Source organism: Prinia subflava, chromosome 13 (assembly GCF_021018805.1).
Source record: "Prinia subflava isolate CZ2003 ecotype Zambia chromosome 13, Cam_Psub_1.2, whole genome shotgun sequence".
In the NCBI taxonomy this organism is placed as follows: Eukaryota; Metazoa; Chordata; class Aves; order Passeriformes; family Cisticolidae; genus Prinia; species Prinia subflava.
In genome coordinates this window covers 12,706,458-12,722,897 of record NC_086259.1, presented here as the reverse complement: position 1 = coordinate 12,722,897, position 16,440 = coordinate 12,706,458, and the positions used below count along the sequence as shown (strand labels likewise).

At 48.2% G+C, this 16,440-nt stretch overlaps 1 protein-coding gene across 3 annotated transcripts in view; it reads right to left on the bottom strand.

Moving 5' to 3' along the window:
* NECAB2 (N-terminal EF-hand calcium binding protein 2) overlaps positions 1-16,440 on the bottom strand; it is a 76,223-nt gene that overhangs the window by 59,365 nt on the left and 418 nt on the right. The window contains exons 1-2 of one of the 3 annotated variants that reach the window (XM_063410883.1): positions 12,191-12,584; positions 3,455-3,479 (exon numbers count right to left, since the gene is read on the bottom strand). In XM_063410883.1, coding sequence (XP_063266953.1) covers positions 3,455-3,479; positions 12,191-12,388 — 223 coding nt within the window. In that variant the 5' untranslated portion in view covers positions 12,389-12,584. Of the gene's footprint in view, positions 1-3,454; positions 3,480-12,190; positions 12,585-16,440 lie in introns of those variants that run through there. The other 2 variants (XM_063410882.1, XM_063410881.1) reach the window with 2 other exon arrangements.

Sequence of the window (16,440 nt, the reverse complement as noted above, 5' to 3'; positions counted from 1 at the left end):
TGGATACTCTCTGCATTTAGTTACACTCGAGGCATGGGGGTTGGGCTGTTGCAGTGAGTTGGAGATTTCCAGATAAAACACCCTTTTTTGGGAAGATGCATATCTATAATGAATTGTTAGCAGTTAGGCTGTTCTGTCAAAATAAAATCCTTTTAATCTTTCAAAGAGAATCCTGGGCTATTTAATTGATTAGCAGCTTTCTAATGAGAGGATTAAGTACATAGTAGATAACTCAGATGATTGACAGCTCCACTGCACCAGCCTAAAACAAGATGCCTCCGTTTTCCCAGCACACGCCAATTAAATGATTAACTATTGTTTACTGGGGCTGGGAGGATTACAAGACAGTAGGTGGATTTATTAGCAGAGAAAGGAAAAACACTCCTACACAAAAGAAAAAGATTGTTTTGAATGACTAACAGCCATGCCCCTGCAAAGCACGACTGGGGCTGAGTTATTCACTCTCAGGTTACACTCCAGCCCTTCTCCCTTTATCAGACCATTTGTCAGTTTATGCAGCTATCTCCAATGTTCTCATCATTTCCAGGTGTCTTATGCAGACCATTTTCTGAGTTTATCATGTAGATAGTTATAAAACTGCTTGATAATATCACTGAGGAAGAGGTCATTAGCTCATATTATAGACAGAATCTCACTTCTGTGGAGCAGGAGACCCAGATGTCTTTAACAAGCAGGAGCTGCTTCATTAGCAGCCTTTCAGTACATTTAGGCACTGAATCAAATCACCTGAATACAAGGACCTGAACATGGCAGGGGCAATAACGTAGTTTAGCATCTTGCAGCAAGAACATCCAATTTTACATGGATTAACAATTTATGGGAGAAAGTTTGGAAGGAAGGGGGAGGAGGGAGATGCTCTTAAATTCAGGCTACCAGGCTCCATAGTTACTGTGTCTGAACCAGCCACTCTGCTTTAAGACAGTATGTGCCATTTTTACCAGGCTGGGGGGAAAAAAAATCAAGATGCTGACAAGATTTCCAAATTTATGACCTCTTGACTGCACATTAAATGAGACTACTCCTTAATCCTATAATCCTTTCCTTTGCCTTTTAGGCAACCTTCTAACCATCTGATCTCTGCATGGAAAAATTTAAATGAGATGTTGTAGTTAAACCAGAAGTCAAGAGCCAAAGCTTTGTTCAGATTTCCCCTGCCCTATTTCCATGGGGTTCCTACACAGGTCTGTAAGAGTGGCTTTGGCACAGCTGAGGAAAGCAAGGGCTGCCAGTTCTGGTAAAGCTGCAGCACTCCCTGCCCTGGGAGCTGCCTCCCCAGCCTGCCACCATCACACAGCGCTGGATAATGACCCCTCAGCCGGTAATTGGAAGGTCAAAGTCCCTGCCAGACAGGAACCTCTGCAGGTGTGGGGACCACAGAAGCATGTTAACGCAGTAAAATATTTTGGCAATCTGTGGATTTGTGTTTTTCTGTCCAGGGCTCAGGGCCCCATCCTGGGATTGTGACAAAAATGAAAAGTGTGAGATTTTCATTTTTTCCCAGAGGGCTGTGCACAGCACCTGCTGTGAGACATAAAAGCAGCAGGCTGACGCTTCCACTGTTCCTTGGAGCTGTAACAGGTAAAGCCATGAATAGGCTGAATTTCAACAAATCAATAAAATAAAGTCCAGAATGTCAAACGGAAAATTGTGAAAAAGAGATCCCCAGGGATACAAAATACAAAGATATTACCTCTGGCTCTGGAAACCTCTGAGCCCTAGTTTTCAGAGAGGCTGTACTAATGGCAATATCCTCGCACATCTCCTGCAGCAGCTGCTGTGAGCTGCAGGAGGCTGGAGAGAGGCTGTGGGGAGCTGTGATCCCAAAAGGCTGCAGAGGAACACACTGAGCTGATTATAACGAGTGGCAAACTCTGTTATCCAGAGCTCATCAAATATGAATGGCTGGTGAAACTGGTCATCATGGCCAGCAAGTGTCGTGTCAGGACAAAAGCAGCACCTAAATAAATGTAAGGAGAGCCTCTGGAGGGTGTGCATCCCTCAGAGGAGAGCCCCAGGACCACAGACAGCGCTGCCCCAGGGGCTGGAGAGCAGAGATGCCCAGGCTGACATGTGCTCTGCTGTGTCACCTTGCAGGAGCCAGCCTGGGGGCAGAGGTGCCACTGAGGTGCCACAGAACCCACAGGCTCTGTGCCAGCCTGTCCTCCATAGGAAGGGCAGCATCAGTGCTGTGGAGAGAACCTGCTGTGCTGCCCAAACACTGCAGCTCTGGTGCTGGCACTGCAAGCAACAAGAGTGGAAGCAGAGATGGAGACAGCTCCTTCAGCAAAGAGCATCTGGCCTTCCAACAGAGATCCAGCTGTTCTCCCTGCAGTCAGGAGGAGCAGCACAAATTACCTTCTCTGCCTGTGCTCAGCAGTGCTGGTCTCCTCACACCCTGCTTTCACCCCTGGCAGTTCAAACACCTGCCCAGCACCATCTCTGAAGTCAGTCAGTCTGGTGCCAAGAGCATAAACTCATTTTTTCCTCTCCACTCTCCTTGCATCACACAACTGCTCAGCTGTTCTAAGCAACAAACTTCAGTATCTCATTACTCTGTCAGTTGCCATAAGCAAGTGCCCACAGTTACATTTGCTGCTGATTTGGGAGCCAGCTGACAGCACACTCCCTACCCAGGGGCAGTGAGGATGCCCAGCTGTGAGCCCCAGCAGAAATCAGGTATCTCCCTTTCTAAGCTGGAACAGAACAACCAAACTCTCCCCTGTGCTCCCCTGCACAACCCTCCCACATGTCCCTCTGCAAACACACAGAGGTTTGATGAACATTTAATTTTTTCTTGTACAACAAGGAGAGAATAGACACCAGCTCTTGGGATTTATCTAGGAGCTAAAATGAAACTGCTTTTCAGGGTGTGGAAAGATTCTGGGATTTGGCCCACTGACTCTCTTTTCCTTAAGCTTGTTATCTTACCAGCTCTCTCTTTCCAAGTCATTTAATGAACACTCTCCACGTTATTCCAAATGCAGAGACCTGGCTGGGCTCAGTGCAGGTGTTCAGCTTTCCACAGCACAGACTGAAAACACACATCCGTGTGTGCTGCTCTTTGATGTGTGGGTCCTGTCCCTCAGGAACCAAACTACTGATATTCACAAGTTAGGTCTGGTTTGCAAAGCTACTTCAAGATTACCAAGGGGTGGATCCTCATTTATCACTTACCTGGGATTTATTTTTATATTGGTTTTGTGAAATTGCTCTTAATCTGGTGGATTCTGCCGTGCCAGCTTGCATACCAGTATCACTTCTGCTCTAAGAATATCTTTTCAAAAAAAATAACCTTTTCTGATGTTTTGAGTGTATCAGTGTATGACCCAGTAAACTGAATGAAAATTAGACACTTGGATGTTACTATCAGGAAAAATGGTAATACTGACAACAGTCCAGTCAAGAAATGTGAAGTATGAATGCACAGACTTACCATTTTTGTCAGCTCTCCTGAAAATCTGGAATTGAAAGAGAGAGAGAAACATGTTTACTGTGTTATCCAGCATGGGGGGTGAAACCTCTGCACCAGGACACGTTCAGCCCCACAGCCAGGACAGGTCCAGGGGCTGAAACCCCTCCAGACCCAATTCAGGTTCTTTACTGAGCTCGCCCTCCCCAAGACTCAGCTCACCTCCCCCACAGCAACACAATTGGAAAAACTGGAGGAAATGCTTTTAGCACTCCCAGCACCTCCCTCACTTAAGAAAGCTGAAACCATGAATCCAACACTAGAAAAAAACACGCACAAAAAAATTACAACAGCCGTGCAGCCGGTCCAGACAATTTCTCTGGAGTCAATAAAATCTCTTAAACCAAGTTTCACAGCTCTGCACTTCTGAAAAAAAATATTTACAACATTTTTTTTTTAAAGCAAGTCTCCTGCGTGGGAAGGAGATTATATTTAGACTTAAAACTACAGTGTGGAGGAAGAGCCCACAGAGAGGAATCAAATAGCCATTTCAGAAGGAAAAAAAAATGCAATAATGTGTAGTGCTGTAGAACTTCCCAGGGAGAAAGAGAGCAGAAACAACTGCTATTTTTCTCACTGGTCTCATCTGAGGAATAGTCCCCTAATACTGATACCAAAATCAGCTGGCTCTTGGAGGGCTCTTGCTCTAATTGAGTTTTTACTATACACACTGATCACACATTCATTAGCTATCCCCACTTACTTGATGTGTATGTATTGCTTTATTTTAGATAGTCATATCCCTTATCAAAAATCCTCTTATGGATCTTTGGGATCCATCTCCAACATCTGGTGTCCTTTTGAGGTGGCTGTTCCTTGACCCCCACTTCTGAGTAAGCCCAATATCTTTGTTTTCCATAACTTCTACTTTGTCACCCCTGCAGAGCTGAGCTGGCATCCTGCTTGTGTTTTTGCATGTTATGCATCCCTAAGTTACATCCTTCATCTACTTTTTCAGGGCTGTGCTATTTTGCTCTTCTGTCCTTGCCAACAAAATGCAATTAACAGCAGAAGGCTTGTGCAAAGGCTGGAAACTTCCAGGTTCCTGCCAAAAACATCTGCTAGCACAGGTTGGCCATAAATTATCAAAAAATTAACATGGGCAGAAAAGGTAAAATATTCTCATCACCTCTTCAGGCCTGACCGTATTAATTTGAGAAAGAGGAAAGATTTTAGTTGTACAAAGAAATTTCCCTGAGGAGGGAATAAAAGCCCCAGCAAGACAGATCAGAGTCAGCCATAAAATAGAATCTCATATTTTCTGGGTCACAAAACCATTAAAAAAAAAAAATATCAGAAGAGGAACTGCTGCACAAAACAAGAACCCCAAGAGACAAATTGAATTGCAGAATATGCTATTTCACTGAATATGGCTTAATTAAGGAACATTAATCATTCTTTTGTCCGAAGCCCTTGTGAGGCTCTGCAGCCTGGGGCAGAGTCAAGGCAGGATTTTCTGGGGCATTTCAGCAGAGGCAAAACCCCTCTGCCTGAGCCAAACCAAAGAGCTGGGAGTCACGGAAGCTGCCTGCGAGGATTACAGCTTGTGACCACATCAAGGCTCCTCTCGTGCTGACCTCCAGGGTTTTTAGAGCAATTAGAAGTTTTGGGAGGGAAAATCCTACCTCTCTCCACATTTACAGATTTTATTGAAGTTAAAGATGGGTTTGGAAAGGCCAGCCAGCAATGGCTTGTCTATGGGAAGAAGGAATAAATCCCAGCAGGAACTGAACAAGCTGCATGACTTCAGCACACATCCCTCACCTGTGCTCAGTGCGCCCTGCCCTGTATGAAATATTCCTCTTTTCATGGCTTGGACACCCCAAACCCTCACTCCCCATGAGCACCTCCAGATGAGGCACTTCCCTTCCTGGATGCTGATTATTTCTGGGCTTTTCATTTCATCCATGCATCCTTCTGCTGCTCTTCCCACTGCTTTGAAACCAAGCTATTACAGCCAGCCTGACACAGAGGAGCAATCTCTGTCTTAAGGGCCCATGGGAGATCATCCCACTAAGCACAGCTGGCAGAGGGAGAATGGGGAGGCAAAACCAATAGGTAAAATGTAGATTAAAATGGGACAAAGGCTCAACCTGCAGTGCTCTGCTCCATGGAGCTGTTTACCTTGCAAGAAATACTTGGAGCAACAGGAAAAATAAATGGAAGAAATGTTTAGAAATTGAAGTATTTAAATCCAGCTTCACTAAGTGAATATTTTAGGGCTTTAACTCTCCCAGATACTCCCTAGAGTGTGACTGTTTGTAAGTGAATGTGTTGATGAAAGATCAATTCGGCTGTGTTGCTTATCAAAGTTTATTCTACAGGACCAAGCTGCTTGGTTTTTTTATTGCTAATGAGCAGGATTTATTCTTTCAACTTAATTGAACCACCTAGAATTTGCACACATGAAAAAATATTAAACTGGGGCACCTGGAGGGAAAAAACAATGTAAGACAAAGTCATCTGTCAGCCCAGGCAGGCACTGCACCAAGGTAGGAACACCGGGATGAGCATCGGGAGGCTGATAAAGATGTAACACAGGCTGTGAGAGCTTGGCAGTGCTGCCAAAACGCTGCTGCTGTGAAGAAACAGGATTTATGTTCTGGCTCAGCAGAGCTCCCTCCCCACACAGCCCAGAGACAGCCTCTGCTCAGGTCTGGGGTGAGCTGTCCCACCGTGGGAAGGCGGTGCTGGGATTTCCATGGGATAAAGGTGCAAGGTCTGGGGATGGCAGGGAAACCACAGCCCCTCACAGCTTCCCATAGAGAGTGAACCCAGAATGGTGCCAGGCTCCCGGGCAGCCCCAGCTCCAGCAGAAGGGAACACCAGTGCGGATGCTGTGATGCTGTGTCATGGCCAGGGCAGAGGCTGCACAGCCCAGCCCGCAGCCCCGCGCTGACAGCCCCGCTCGGCAGCGGGGGCTCTCAGACACTCAGGCTGAGCCACGGCAGAGCCCTGCGGGTCAGCGGGAGAGGAGAGCATGAAATATGAAATATGAAATATGAAATATGGATGGAGAGGCGCCCTGTCCTGCCAGGGCCCCGGCAGCGATTGGCTCGCAGTGCCTGCAGCCGGGCGGGGACCGGCCACGGGCGGGCTCAGCCTGGCCGGGGATGCTCCCTGCGCTCCATCGCTCCCTGCGCTCCAACCATCGGGACAGAGCCCGGGTTCGGGTGGGAAATGGGGAATTATCCACTCCAAGCACCGCAGCCACCATCTCCCCCATCAGCTGTGCTCTGAAGCTATTGAGCAAAATTCCTGAAGCACAGGCTGTGTCACACAGTGAGCCCAGAGGAAGCCCACAATATGGGCATTAACCCATTTTATAGGATTTATACAGGCAATGCCTGCAGTTTGCTGTCTGTGGCACACTTAACCCATTTACCAGCAGTTTAGATGAATACAAGTAAAGAACTTTTGTCAAGATTTCCAATAGGTTTTCTCTAAATATATGTTTTTGCTATACTCTCAAATGGCTACTATGGATATTTGACTGCCAGAAGGAAGCAATTCAAAACCCTGGTGGTAATAATAAACTTGAAAAAAAAATGATGGCTTCAAATTTAAACACTTAGTTCTTCCTTCTCAAAGCTCCTGGACGAGAACATACCATACTTAGGCAGCTTAATGAAGGTTTTCTCATGAATGTTATTACATTCACAATAGCACTCCCCTAAGAAACCCAAGAATTATTGCAGGTTTGTGGAGTTTATAATCCCCTCAGGTTAGTATGATGTTGATTTAAAATAGAATGCAGCTGAGCTGAAATTTTGTTTTCCATCATAATCTGGGTGAGAATTGAGGACAAACATAATCATGTCTCATGCATGAGGAAGGCCTAGGGATGAGAAGGCCTCAAAAAATTATTAATCCTCACACTATGTTCCTGCATTCCTCTTCTGGCTTTCTGTTCCTCTCTCACAAGTCTTGACACTTCTTTTTGAGTTCAGACAAGGTTTTATATCAGGCATGGCCTTTAGTTCTCAAACCTGAGGCTCCAATAGGAATCTCCTCTCCTACAACCTCTGTCTGTTGCTCTTTCTGGTGAAAATGTGAGAAAATAATGACCTGAAGCTTTGTCACTTTGGACTACATCTTTAGACATCCTCAGGCTAATGAGCATTCCCCGTGCAAGGAGAAAGGTTTTATTTTGGTGTTTCAGTAAAGAAAATGCCATTGGTGTAGAAATACTGTCCCATCTGCAGTGGTTCCCCACAAAACAAGGCTGCTGCAGAGCTCCAGGTCCCTGGGCATTTTCCCACTTCAAAGCAGATCCTTTTTCTTTTTCCCTTCCTCCCCAAGAAAAGAGCAGTTGACACTGTGTCCCAGCCTCTGCTTTCACTCCTACCTTCTCTTTAGACTTTACCTAGCTGTCCCAAATTAAAGTTGCATGAGAAGGGTAAGAGTTGCATCTGATGTTCTGACCTGCTGACGCTCAGCACTGGAAGTTACTTTTCTGTTCAGCTTCATTTCAAGCACCCACTTCCAAAGCCCTGAAGATCAGAGGGGAGCGGATGGACTCTCCTGTGTGATTGTGAGCCTTGCAGTGAGCAGTTCCTGAGCAAAGAGAGCCTGCCCTGGCCTGGCCCTCCTCTCCAGCTGTGCCTGCAGGTACAGCTCAAACCATGGGTTTCACAAAGGGAGGATTAAGGAGGAGGAAAATAGCCCTCCCAGTTCACTCACAGTGAGAGGTAAACAAGGACAAAGGAAGGGGAATGAACCAACCTTGGAAAAAAACCCCAACAAACAAAATGAAAACAGAAGGAAAAAGGTCAAGACAGAAGAGTGAGAAGGGATTCCTGAGATTCTTGTGGCTGCAAGAGCCTTGCTATTAAGGGCTGCACTGGAAATCACATCATTGACAAAATGGTTGGAAAACTGGCAGTTCTGGATCTACATTTAGAAATGCACCATTGGCACAATCCAAATCCTCTGTATCTTCTATCCAGACACCTCACTCAGTCCCATGGGGATGAAGAAGCACAAACCAGGTTTGGCCACATACGCGAGGTTGCAAGAGGAGCCATAAGAATGAGAGATGGATTTGAAATTATCTTTCTGTCAAAGAATAAAAAACCAGATAAGGGTCAAAATTAGCTTTCAGCAAAAGACAGGGTAGATAAAAGAGAAAGCTTCATCTGACCTAAAATGAATGGAACTGTGTTCTTCAGGAGTGTTAAAATAAAGCCAAAAATCAATGCATTTAGTTCCCATTGGCAAGAAAGGAGGCGGGGAGGCCAGTGCTGCCTGGGGCTCACAGTCCTGCCATGGGGATGCTCATTGATAACCAAGGCTGGTCCTTATTTCAGATGCCAAGCAGGAGGTGAGCAGTGAACCAGGTGGATCATCTGCACCTGCAGCTGCTGAGACTGAGCAGACCTCGAGTGCTCTGGAGTTCACACCTCTGCTGTCAACACAGGCTTTTGGCAGGGACAGGAAGGGGAAGAGATGAGCAAGGACAGAAGATCAGCCAGCTCTGAAGTATTCCCAGACAGAACGACACCTGCCTAAACATTTCCTGTGCCCCAAGAGCCATCCCCCTCAGCTCTGCATTGCACATGCACTCATTCACACTCAGCAAATAAAATCTCATGTTGGCTTACACAGAGAGATTACACCCTCATAATATATCCTCCCTTTCCTAAGCATTGTGACAGTGAGGATTTGTTCTCTACTGGAAGTGCCACCATCTCCTCTTGTGGGCTGGAGCAGCTCTGTGAGAGTTTTTAACAAAGGGGGTTGTCCTTGTGGTGCAGAAAGCATTGGACATCCACAGCTTGTGGTGTGAGTGGGAACACTCTGCAGGCTGCACATGCTGCCAGCCCTGGGCTCTGCAGCTGGAGCACACCCAGAGAAGGCACCAAGGGTGGGCACAGGATGGGTACAGACCCCTTGCTCAATCTCTTGCTCAATCTCAACCCCTGATCATGATTTGACCAATGTTGTAAGAGCTGAGCATTCATTCATTCATTCGAGCTGAACTAGTAAACATCATTCAACCTTTTAAAATCCTTTACCTAAAAGGCCAGAGGCAAAATTAAAGAAATACCCCTGAAGCCAGCCCAAAGTTAAGATTCATCGTCCAAGTGGCAGTGGCCAGGCTGATGGCAGAGACACCTTACCCTCTTATTGCATTTTGTTCCTCTTCAGCCCTTAGTTTTGTCCCACAACAGCACAGTTGTGTTTCCTTGGAAAGAGCACAGGGAAGTTTGTTCTGCCACACCAGACACCCTCATGGGGGAGTCAGAACAAGAACACTGGGGATGGATGAATTAAAAGAAAGCCAGAAGAGGAAGAAGTGACTAAGGTACTATTAATGTCAGAGCCATTTTATCTAATTCATAACCAAGCCCAAGCTTTCCCCTCCTCCCCCAGCCCCCAAGAAACTGCCTACATAGCACACCAGCTCATGAAAACGTGTTAGCTAAACATAAAATCTTACAGGTCTTTAACTTCATCCTCCCCCATGAAGAAGCCTCACTGCTGCATGGCTGGGACTCACTTCCCCAGCACATCCATCAGCAAAAATGTGAAGGAGTTAAATGGAAAACAGGTTATCATCCCTCAGCATTCAGTGGGATGCTTGTTACTTTCATGCTAATGTGTGAAAATTAAGCTAAATACGTGTTCCCCCTGTTTAAACCCTTTGTATGAAAGGGGGGTCTCGCAGTGCACTTGAAGAGCCCATTACAGTGAAGCCACAGCTTCAATTGGCTTTGCTATTGTGCCTGGAGAAAAAGGAGAAAAATCAAGCTCTAAGGAAGGAGGGGGAAAAAAACCCCTAAGCCTTCAAATCTTACATTTCCAGAATCCATTTCTACTTTGAGCAGGTGAGAAAGGGCTCCCAGTACCATTGTGAAAGGGAAAAATGATCAGGAGCTGCACACCCAGCTCTATTGTACTTCCCACTGAAATAATACAATGCTCTACTGTGTTTCTCATTCTGAAAGTTCATGGCTCTTTTCCTAAGCTCAAACCTCAAAGTGGAAAAAAAAAATCACTTAAAGATAGTAAAATTGAATGGATAAGATACCATTTTGGTGGCAAAGCACTCCTAACTCAGGAAACCTCTTATGTAAATTTGATGTTGCTTCCTAATTGCATTTGTGCTCTGAAACTCAGATTCCAAATTATTGTAAAATCTTGGCAATTTCAGGGCAGATTAAAAAACAAAACAAGCCAAAACCAAAACAACACAATCCAACAAAAATAAGGAAAAAACCCCCAAAACCCCAGGAACTTTCCCCCTAAACAAGTTAACTTAAAAGATATAAGGGTGTGAGTTGCACTTGTCCTTTCTGTTTCCCTTGGCAGCTCATTCCCCCACCCGCCAGCCCCTTCCACCGGGCAGGATCATCCATCAATGCTCTGCTCTCTTAGGGACAAGGGTTCCCCCGGGAACCAAAATGCCTTTCAGCCCAGGGTGCTCAGAGATGGAATAAGTTTCGAACTCTCCAGCCCACACTAGCGCCTATGGGTTCAGCAAATTATTTACAAAATTATTTACAAATTGTAAGGGCTTGCCTTGAAGAGCTACTACTGCCTGTCCTACCTCCAAGGAGTTATACTTTACTACAGCCAATGCCTCAGGAGTTTATTTTTCCATTCACTACTTTTTTTTTTTTTTTTTTTTTTTTTTTTTTTTTTTTTTTTTTAAAGCTAGGAGATAGCAAAACAGAGGATCTGTGTGTTTAATTACTAGATGCTGCAGAAAGGCTGTAATTACACCATTTGCACTCCGGCTGATTCCACCCCATTCTCCCAATTCATTTAAGTGCAAACAGCCTCGTTAGCTCCCTAATCAGGAAGTCTATAAATACAGCATCGAGGCACTGAGCACATCCCTGCCAGCCCCCCGAACCAGGATTAGGGACCTGGAGTGCATCCTCATCCCAGCCGGTCCAGGGGATGCAGGACCTGGGCTCAGCTCTACAGGGGGTGCGGGAACAGGGCACCCCAGTGCCCAGCCAGCCCAGAGAGGTCAGGGTCCTGGCAGGGAGAAGGATGCAAGCCACATCTCCATGCCCATCCGGTAAAAAAGGGTGCGGGGCTCAGGAGAGGAGGTGCAGTGTCCAGCAGGATCCACCCCACGCCCAGCCGAGTGCAGGAGATGCAGAACCAAGGTGCATCTTTCCCCAGCTGTCCCACAGAGTGCGGGGACAGGGGACAGGGGACCCAGGCCGCGGCAATCCAGGAGCTGCAGCACCGGGGCAAGTGGGGGCAAGACCCGGGCTGCAGCCCCGTACCGCAGGCAGTCCTGGGGCACAGGATCTGGAGAGGGCTTGTTCAATCTGGGCACCCCTACACCCGGGAAATGCAGTACCGGGGCGGCATCCCATCCCCAGCCGGCCGGGGGTGAGGATTCGGGGAATACCCCAGGTTCCAAGGCTCTGGCAGGATCCGGGGTGCCCCGTGCAGCCTGGGCTGCGGGATCCAGCCGAGCCGGGCTGCAGCCTCCGCCGGGGAAATGCTGGACCCGGGAAACATCGGCCATCCCGAGGGGCTTGAGCGGCTGCGGGACACGGGCAAAGGGATGCGGGACACCCACGCCCACCCAGCTGGGGATTGCAGGACGCGGGCTCCAGCCCGTGCCCGGCCGGTCCGGGGAGCGCAGGAGCGGCGGAGCATCCCCGCTGCCGAGGCGGGCGGGACGCGGCGGGGGAGGCAGGAGCCGGGATGCGGGGTGCAGGGAGCACTCACATCGAGGATGACGGAGGTGCCCTTCCTCTGGGCGGCGGCGGCGCCCGGGGCCAGCAGCTCCCTCTCGGCGAGGCCCTTGTCGCCCATCCTGCCCGCCGCCCAGCGCAGCAGCCCGTCCAGCCCGCGCAGCGCCGGCGCCGGCTTCCGCAGCAGCTTCTGCACCCCGGCCCGGCAGTACCGCGCTGCCTGCTCGCACATCGCTCAGCCCGGCCTCATCCCGCCGCCGGGACTTCCCCTCCTTCCCTCCTCCTCCTCCTCCTCCTCCTCTCCTCCTCCCACAGCCGCTCGGCGGGCGGGTCCGTGGGGACGCTGCCCTAAGAGCAAGAGGGGAGGTTTGGGGTGGGTCAGCCCCCCGGGCTCCAACACAAACCTCCCGTTTAGGGATTTTATGTCTAAAAAGCCAATATCCGTGTTCTCTCCCCTCCGCAGCCTCTCTACACTCACAGCACATTTTAGCAGCTCTTTGTGAGGGCAGAAGAGAACAAATTTGTTGCTAGTAAATAAAACTTGCTCCTGAACGCCCATCCCTCCTCCAAAAAGTCCCTATTTAGTGAATAGTCAGCGATTCCAGGTGGGGCATTGCAGCATCTGTGCTACAACACTAACCACGGTGCTCAGCTGGAAAATATTCCTGACCCCGTAACTCTGTATTGTCAGGATATTTCTTTGAGATACTCCTGTGCTCAGACTCATAGGTCAAGATTTAAGCTTGCACTGGAGGCAATAAGGATGGACGAAATTGCAGTAGGTCTTCTGGACAAAATGGCACTAAATAATTTAATTTCCTGTTCCACGCCTGAACAGGTGCTCTCAGTTTGGGTTCAAACCCAGAAAGGCACCAAAGCAGGAGAGCTCAGACCCAGAGGCTTGGAGGTTTCCCCGGAGTTCTGGAGCAGCCACAGGCTCCAAATGGCCTTTCCCACATGCAGCAGCCAGACCCTCTCAGAGGCAGCTCTAGAGGACTTCATGACCCACCAGGGCCATGTCCCCAGGTCTGAACACCTCTGTCCCCAGAGCCAGCACCCCTTACAAGCACTGCACACTTCCCACACTGATCCTGTGCCTGACCAACCACTGCTTTAAGTGAAACAAACAGCAGTAAATCATTTTCAACAGAGCTTACACACTGCAGTTCAGCAGATCCCAAATCCTCACAAAATCCTACCTGGAAGAATTCTTCTTCTAATCACTCATCTTTATTCAGGTAAATTGGGGTGAATTTTCTGTGTTTGAGATGACAGGTGGGGAACGTGCATTTTCCTCCCAGTTGCTGCTCAAAGAAAAGTGAGTGGGAGCCCAGTTCTTTCTGCTGGAGTACATGGAAAATAGCTGGAAGCTCTTAAAAGCCTTTTAAACAAATGAGGCACAGAGAAGCCCAGCAGTAGGTCAGGACACCCAAGGGCTGAGCTCCTCTTTCACCAAGCTCTTTCCTTTCAGGGATTCCTTCTCCATGGGGCAAAACAGAGGCACTTCAGGGGTTTATGATGGCTTGTGGGAGCTGTGTGGAGCACTCCCATGGCTCTGTGCTCTTCCACAGGGGAGCTCAGAGCAGGTGTACAACCCAACCACCACTCAATTCCCAACACATCTCACACCAAAGCCAAGCTAAGACACATCTTTTCCTCCTTGCCATGAGAGCTGCTGCCAGTCTCCCGTGCCCCTCATAGTCAAGCTACTCTGCTTTTATGTACCTGTACAATGCTCAGATTATTCACATCCTGCTTCCTCCTTTAGGCATCCTTCCATTAAATGGCTGGTTCAGCCTGTATTGATCACACCTAGGTTAAGATTACTATATGTGCTTGCTAATTAAAACTATTGACTGGATAAATTTAGAAATAAAGTTCTTTGAATTTTCTTTTCTATTTGCCATGAAGATTCATTACTTGGATTTGAAGTTCAGGGTTATTTCTGTGCTTTTGTCAAAAACAGTTATTGCTAATATCAGAACCAGCTCTGTGGCATTTAAACACTCATTTTTCCTACTAAACAAATCTAGATAGAAAATAAATCTGCCATTCAGACATTAGGAAGAAGCCAGCCATTTGTACTGGGCTGTGTTACTGGGGCTATTCCCTAGTTCCTGTGAGGCTGGAGTGTCTCTTTGAGGAAAAAGCAGGAAGATTGTTACTACTCATCTGAGCAAGGAGAGGAAACCAAGGAACTCTCAAGGCATATGCTGGTGCCAGCCCATGTCACACCACAGCCAGGGTGGGGGCAGAGGCACAGACCTCACATTGGGCTCTGTGTGCCAAATTTATCCTCTGCCTCCTGCCAGGGGCGGTGGGGCCCTGCTTATCCTGTGCAGATGAACACAACAGCAGCCAAGGCACGGGGCTGTGCCAGCCTCCCCCACCGCCCTGTGCTGCTGGGGATGGCACTGAGCCCCGAGAGAGCCGTCCTCCAGGGCCAGGGGAGAAACCAACTCCAGAAGAGTGATGGACAAGTGCAGACAGCAGGGTTTACTTGCTTCTTCAGCTGCAGCTCCAGGGCATCCAGCACACCTCTGCATTTCATTAAAGGTGGAGAGAGCAGGACCACCAGCAGCCCTGATGCCCTGAAAGCTTCATCCATAATGCAGGTGCTGAGTGGAATAGGAACAAATAGGAGAGAATGCAACTAAAAAGCACAGTTAAATGCAGGCAAAGTGCATCCCTGGGAAAGCAGCAAGCATTAATTACAGGCTCTGGGAGCCTTAGTGTGGTCAGGCCATGCAATGGCCAAGGGCAGCAGAGCCCAGCGTGCAGCACAGCCACTGACCCGCTGGCATTTTGCTTCCCACGCTGTGCTGCAGGCAGAGAACTCCAGCCCTGCCCAGCAGAGGAAGGGAGAGCTGCAGGGAAAGGCAGCAGCTCCTGCTCCACCTTCTCCACCCTGACATTTAACACTGAGCATCCCCACTGCTGCGCTGGCCGGGCACAAGCGTTGTTCTAGACCCCTGCAGGATTATAAATGATGGATCAGCTGGACAGGAAGGCTGTTGAAGGCTGTTAGAGACCAGATCTATTCTCTCTCACTCCCAGCTCCAAGTTCAGGAACTCTGAGATCTCAAGAGTATTGCCAGTCCAGTTTCAAGCCTGATCTTGACCTGACAAAGTTTTTGCCTGGTGCATTTGGAGCTCAGCATGAAGCAGATTTACTGCTACCACTGACAGTGTCTGCTCCACCAGCTTTCATATGGGGCTTATTCAGGTGCTACACCCAGTATTTCCAGAAAGGCTTAGAGCAGGAGCACAAACCATGAGCTGTAATTTCAGATGAGAGGCCATCAGAAAAACGCAAGGGCTTCTTTGGAGGAAAGGTCTGAGAGGAGCAGAAGTCCTGCCCACACTCTGGCATGGCAGGCAGAGGCTTTCATCTCCCCTTTGTGTTCTGCCTTCTCCCCGTCCATCTGCACACAGCAGGCAGCTTTATTTAATTAAAAACTTCCAACAGGCAGGGCCTGCAGCCTTGCTTGGTGCAAAAGGTCACGTATGACTTACTCATATTTACTAATGACTGAGAGATTGAGGTTACTGCAACAGTTCAATGGCAGGAAGAGGAAACAGCAACCCTGTCACAGAGATGGGAATTTGGCAGAGCAACCTTGCTTGCCCAGCTTGGAAGCAGAAATGACACTTGAGTCCCTCTATTAACCTATGTTTATTATATTGCAGCATGTAATCACCAGGTGACTCTATCAAAAAATGTATATCCCAGCTTGAAAATACCACACTGCCAAGAGCACCATGGTAACTCACCAGCCTGAGCTGAAGAGGATCCAGGGACACTGTGCCTGTGAGCAGTGCATCAACTCCTAAAAACACAACAAACCCTCCCCTCTGCAAGCTGCAGGGAGCAGGGCTTGTGGTTTGGTAACACCACTAATGAAGTGTCAAATCCACCTCAGTCCCTGGGATCACAGGTTTCTGTCCAGGCCCTGCAATCAGGGACAGTAAAAGATGCAAATGCATCATTTTATGTCAGGTTGATCTTAAAGAGCTAAATTCTTGTTTAAGACAAGATGTAGGCTTGCACTTTGAATGCCTCCAGAGTGTCTTCCAACCGTAGTGACCCTGAGGAGGCAGAAACCTCTCAAGGACTTCTGCATCCAAACACCCTCCTGCTCCAGGACCAGCACTGCAGCCAAGGGGGCAGCAGGCAGCAGCACAAGGAGAGAGAGCCTGAGCTTTCCTGAGGGATTACTCAGCCCACCCAAGGCACCAAACTGCTGCAAACACAGAGAAGGCACAGTCTAAGAGTTCAGGTTA